The sequence below is a fragment of the Rhea pennata genome, chromosome 2, assembly GCF_028389875.1.
Source record: "Rhea pennata isolate bPtePen1 chromosome 2, bPtePen1.pri, whole genome shotgun sequence".
Taxonomy (NCBI): Eukaryota; Metazoa; Chordata; class Aves; order Rheiformes; family Rheidae; genus Rhea; species Rhea pennata.
In genome coordinates, this window is record NC_084664.1 from 37,597,900 (window position 1) to 37,603,406 (window position 5,507).

General features: G+C 54.0%; 1 protein-coding gene across 1 annotated transcript; it reads left to right on the plus strand.

The window, feature by feature from the left end:
- The first annotated feature begins 877 nt into the window (after positions 1-877).
- Positions 878-4,370, plus strand: EVX1 (even-skipped homeobox 1). Its single transcript, XM_062567824.1, has 3 exons — positions 878-1,316; positions 2,863-3,113; positions 3,840-4,370. The coding sequence occupies exons 1-3, from the start codon at positions 878-880 to the stop codon at positions 4,368-4,370; spliced, it is 1,221 nt and encodes a 406-aa protein (XP_062423808.1).
- Positions 4,371-5,507: the final 1,137 nt, after the last annotated feature.

Below are 5,507 nucleotides of genomic sequence, written 5' to 3' on the forward strand. Positions count from 1 at the left end.
AAATGATAAGCAGCGGATAGTCGGAACATCTACAGTTACGAAAAGTGAAGTAGCATTATCTTTTCAGTTGTAGAACGCAATAAGTAACCGCGATTCCAAATTGTAACCAAACGTTTTAATCAATATAAAGCAAATAACAATTGTACGAATAGGAACCGATACAGAACCAGAACAAAAAGTTAAGGCTATTTCTACATTCAAAGGTAGCTGCTCATTTCCTTATCCTCAAGTTTGCAAAGGATTTTTACAGCCTTATATATGCAGTTATGCAGAAGCTGATTGCCAGCAATAAATAATGCATCGAGGGAACAGGCTTGAGCAAGTATCTTCTCACTTCCAAGATGCAGCTAGGGATCTTCGCCTCAATTTTACATCAAGGTTGTGCCTTAAAGCAATCAAAAGGCTACTTAATTGTCAAGCAAGGCTTCCCACTGCGGAACTCTATCCGCATATTACAACCTCTTTGCAGCTCAACTCCATATGCATCTCTTTTTCACACTTCCCTCTCCATCTCGGGCTCCTACACCTGGTGCATCACGCATTTAGCCCATTAGCTCCGGCTCTTCCTTTCATCTTCCCCATGGCAGACGTTTCTATTTATCCACTGGCAATCAATGTGTGGCGTCACCGGTGGTACTGTAATGACGACTGCACCATTGAGGATGACAGCTTAGAAAGAAGAGGGCAATGGTGATCCCTCCCAGAGCAGCACAGCACAGTGTAGCGCTCGCATCACAAGGTCACCCTATCTCACCGCCTGCTCCTCTGCTTTGGCAGGAGAGGGCTGCTGGGTTTGCACAAGGCTGGGGCGGGAGTGGGAGGGAGGGGGGGGGAAGAGATCGGGATTTTTTTCCCCCCTCCCTTAAGCAAAGCCACAATGGAAACCAGGAAGGAGATGGTGATGTTTCTGGAAGGGACACAACTTGGCGCTCTAGTTGGCAAGAGGGTGCCTAATTTGTCCGAAGCAGTGGGGAGCCCCGCTCAAGAGCCACAGGAAAAGATGATCCATCGGAACTGCCTCAGCCCCAGACCTGGCCCCTTGTCGTCCCGGGAGAGAGGAGGAGGAGGAGGAGGAGGTGGCGGAGGCGAAGAAGAAGAGGAGGTCGAGGTGCTGCCAGGGACAGGGACGGTGGCGGAGAGCCGCTCGGCGGCGGCAGCACTGCTCTCGGCCGGACAGCAGCCCCCCGCCCCGGAGCACCCCTCCAGCAAAGGGCAGCAGAGCAGCTCGGACACCGAGTCGGATTTCTATGAGGAAATCGAGGTGAGCTGCACCCCGGACTGCGCCACGGGGAGCGCCGAGTACCAGCACAGCAAAGGTACCCAACTCCTTCCCATGCCTTGAGCCCCCTCCTCCCTCCCGGACTCGGGTGCCAGCACTCGGGGGCGGGGGGGTCTGCTCCCGGGAGTCTTCCCCACTTCAGCTGAGAAGGAGGCAGTGAAGTAGGGGTTGGGGGGGCTAATTTCGTTTCCTGCTTGATTTTTCGGCCCCTCAGCTCCCAGTAATGGGGAGGCTTGTCTGGGAGTCAGAGGACGTGTCACCAGGCAGCCCCCGCGTCCCTGGAGGGGAGTCAGGCTTCCCAGCGTGCGTGCATCAGGTCTGCAGCTTGCCCTGTAGGACCCCCCTTGGCCTAGACCACTACCCACACCCCCTCCCGCCCTGATCTCTTTTTAATTTTTTTATTCTTTCCCATTCCCTGGACAGTGCATGCCCCAGGAAATACCTTCCGATCCTCCCTACCGGCGGGGTTTTCTCTGTGAAAGAGGCGTCGGGGGGGGGGGGGGGGGGGCAAGATCAAACGGTTTTTCTGGCCGAGAGCTGTTTGTGGTTTTGCAGGGTGAAATGTGCCCGGGCGAGTGCGGAAGCGGCCATAAAGACCGTAAAATTGCTCGCCGACTCCTGCCTGCCCAAAATGCAACAGCGAGGTCCTTGTTTGCAAGTTGGGTTAAAAAAAAAAAAGAAAAAAAAAGAAAGAAAGGAAAAAAAGAAAGAAAAAAAAGAAAGAAAAAAAAGAAAGAAAAAAAAAGAAAGAAAAAAAGAGGAGAGATCCAAATTACCTTGTCACTTCTATGTCTCGGTGGCGCCAGCTCGGAAATGGTCCCAATGAATTAATTGCCTTTGGTCTCGGGCACAATGAGGGAGAGTTGCATTTGAAAGCAAACGCAGAGGCCATCCCCCCTACCCCCCTGCCCCCACTCGTATTCCCACCTTAGCAGCCGGGCAGAGCTCCCCCCCAGACCCCTAAATAACACCCTTCTCCCCCCTCCATCACTCAAAAGAGGAACCGGGAAGCACGGACAGCGCTGTCTGCTGTCTCTCTTCCCCCACAGGCTCCCTGGGAATATCCCATCCTTGGCTTCGGCGGCTGAGGGGGGAGTCCCCGCGGCCTGACCTCCCCCTGGAGGGAGCAGGGTGCCTGCGCCCCACTTGCCTCCCCTCCCCCGGCTGCAGGAAGGGGCTGCGGAGCCCCGCGGCCCGGGCGCACCTGCGCGCCCGCGCTGCGCAGGGCCGGGGATGCTGCGGCGGCCGCCGGCCTCGCAATGCGGGAAGGGAGCGGGGCGCCCGAGCAGGCGCTCCCAGGGCGCTGTGTGCGGGTGTGTGCGGGTGTGTGCGTGTGGCTGGCGGGGGTTACCTTCCAGCCGAGTGGAGGCACACCGGCTAACCCCTTTCCCTTTGCTGCACCCTCTTCTTCCACCCACCTCTTGCTCATCTGCCACAGCATCCTCAGCCCCTGGGGAGCGGCGGAGGAAATGCAAGGTGTGTGGGGGGAAATCGATGGGGAGGCGGGCGGGGGCACGGCTTGGTGCCCGCCTGCCTGCGAGCGTGTGTCACGCGTGTGTCTCTGCTCCGGGTCCCCCGCGCAGGGCCGTGCTCCGAGGCGCTGGCCGGCAGCCCCAGCAGCGGCGGGGAGCACCCCAAGGGCGGCGGAGGCAGCGGCGGCTCCCAGGGCTCGCTGGCCTGCAGCGCCAGCGACCAGATGCGCCGCTACCGCACCGCCTTCACCCGCGAGCAGATCGCCCGGCTGGAGAAGGAGTTTTACCGGGAGAACTACGTGTCCAGGCCCCGGAGATGTGAACTGGCGGCTGCTCTAAATCTGCCAGAAACCACCATCAAGGTACACACAGCTCGGACATGTTTCCAATTAGCACGATATAAATCTATATGGCCAAACTTCCTTTCAAAACTCGGGAAAGCACTTCGGCAACACAGCCCCCCCCACCCCCACCCGCCCGCCCCTTTCCTGGCCCTGCCTGCACCCTGCAGCAAGCAGCAGTGCGGGAGAGGCTCCCAGAGCCGTCCCAGCCAGCACCGCTAATCCGGCCTCTGTTTACCAGATTATTTTGAATCCTCTCTTCAGTACAATACAAAACTCGTCCAGTTTTTGGGGGAGGGAAGAAGAAGCAGCTCCCGATCCCATTTCCTCTTACTTTTTTTTTGCCTTAAAAAAATAAATAATCATAATAATGCCAGGTAGTTCTTTCTGCAAGAAGGCAGGAAGGAGTAAGAGCTGCTGGGCTTGCCTGGAGCCCTGGGACCTGGAGAGTTCAGCAGGACAAGCCTTATGAGGAAGAAGGGAAAAAGCGCTAAAAAAAGCTGCTCCAGTGGGTCTCTCTGTAGATTTATAGTGACCTAAATGATCCCTCTGTACTTGATGACAACTCTTCCTGTGAGCGAGAGCTTCTCGTTCTGGCCTCTCAGCTGGGCCAGGAAGAGCCCGTGGACCCCCGTGGCCAGCAGGCCCGCGGCCGCCCGCGGCGTGTGCAGGGCGGTCGGGCCCCCGGCGCGCAGGCTGCGCGGCCCGGCGCGGAGGGGTGACGGCTCTCCCCGCTCTCTTCCCCAGGTCTGGTTCCAGAACCGCAGGATGAAGGACAAGCGGCAGCGCCTGGCCATGACCTGGCCTCACCCAGCAGACCCGGCTTTTTACACCTACATGATGAGCCACGCCGCGGCCACCGGCAACCTGCCCTACCCTTTCCCGTCCCACCTGCCCCTTCCTTACTACTCCCACATGGGCATCGGGGCCACGTCGGCCTCTGCCGCCGCTCCTTTCAGTACCCCGCTGAGGCCGCTGGATACCTTTAGGGTCCTGTCCCACCCCTACCCGCGACCAGAACTGCTGTGCGCGTTCAGACACCCGTCCCTGTACCCGGCCCCGGCTCACGGACTCAGCGGCGCCGGGGGCAACCCCTGCTCCTGCCTGGCTTGCCATAGCAGCCAGTCCAGCGGGCTGGCACAGAGACCCTCCGGCTCAGACTTTACCTGTTCGGCCACAACCAGGACTGACTCTTTCCTCACTTTCACGCCCTCTGTACTGAGCAAAGCCACCTCAGTTTCTATGGACCAGCGAGAAGAAGTACCTTTAACAAGATAGACGTTCGTCTCAGGTTTATTAAAAATGCGCCTTTCCTGGGCTCCCTTCGAGTTAATGTACCTACATCCGATGCTTATTTAATAGTGTTCTCTCCCCAGAAGTGGACACATATGGAAAAAAAAGACTAAAAAAATAGCTCAGTCTTACAAGGATTGAAATTCCAAGGAGGAAAAAAAAGATAATAAAAGAAATTACAAGCGATGTATCTCTAAGAAGGATTTCAGGCACAGATGAGAAAGAAAAAACAAACCGAATGAAATACACTTCAATAACCCGTATAAATGGGCTGGGACTTTCTTTTCCACGGATAGACTTCCTACCAAGGGCTGAGACTTCTGCGGATCACAAGAACAAACCTTATGCACAAACCTACAAGACTGAGAAAGAAAATCTGAAATACTTGAAAGAAACATTATCCTGACAACGAAATGGCTTGTGCACATGAAGAAAGCAAAGATGTAATCTACCAGAGTGTTCAGATAATAAAAACAACGAGCAAACAGCAAAAACAAAAGGTTTCTGGATTGCAGCTCAACAATATTGTCCAGTTATTTCTATAGAGAAAAATAATGCTTTACCATAAAGAAAAACTGACATTCTGTACATTACTTTCGTGGTTTAATTGCATTCTTTACCACCCCGTTGTCTCCTCCTTCGTTCTGAGTAGAAATCCAGCATTTCGTCTCCTCTTTCATTGCAACTTTTGTTTTTAAGAGGCAGGCTGGAATTGGCAGGGAAAAATACGAGCTCCTGCCTCTTTATGGGTCAGAGCTATTTGTCCTTTAAATAACAATGTCCTATTATCAGTCGCCGAAATGTGCACACGCTGACGAAATTAGCAAGTGATGTATATGTAAGGCGGAATTTTGAATATCGAATGTATAATGTTGGCTGAGCAGAGACCTTGTGCCAAACGTTAACAAGCCGCCAAGGGAAGAGATTAGGTGACAGGGAGCAGAACTCCTTCAGACAATCACTAGTCTGCAAATTGGAGCGAAGGCGATTTCTCCTCCTTTGTACTTCAGCCTTTAGTTCCCTCACTGACTTTTCTTTGCTGTTTTTTTTTTTTTTTTTTTTTTTTTTTTTTTTAATTCAGGTATTGGGTTTTATGTTTCCTTCTCCACCTCTAATCTTTGC

What these genes read in the sequence shown, in the direction of transcription:
- EVX1 (XM_062567824.1), top strand. Translation starts at nt 878, where the DNA reads ATGGAAACCAGGAAGGAGATGGTGATGTTTCTGGAAGGGACACAACTT. An exon ending in CGAGTACCAGCACAGCAAAG is followed by an intron (nt 1,317 to 2,862) that starts GTACCCAACTCC and finishes TCCCCCGCGCAG; the next exon opens with GGCCGTGCTCCGAGGCGCTG. An exon ending in TGCCAGAAACCACCATCAAG is followed by an intron (nt 3,114 to 3,839) that starts GTACACACAGCT and finishes TCTCTTCCCCAG; the next exon opens with GTCTGGTTCCAGAACCGCAG.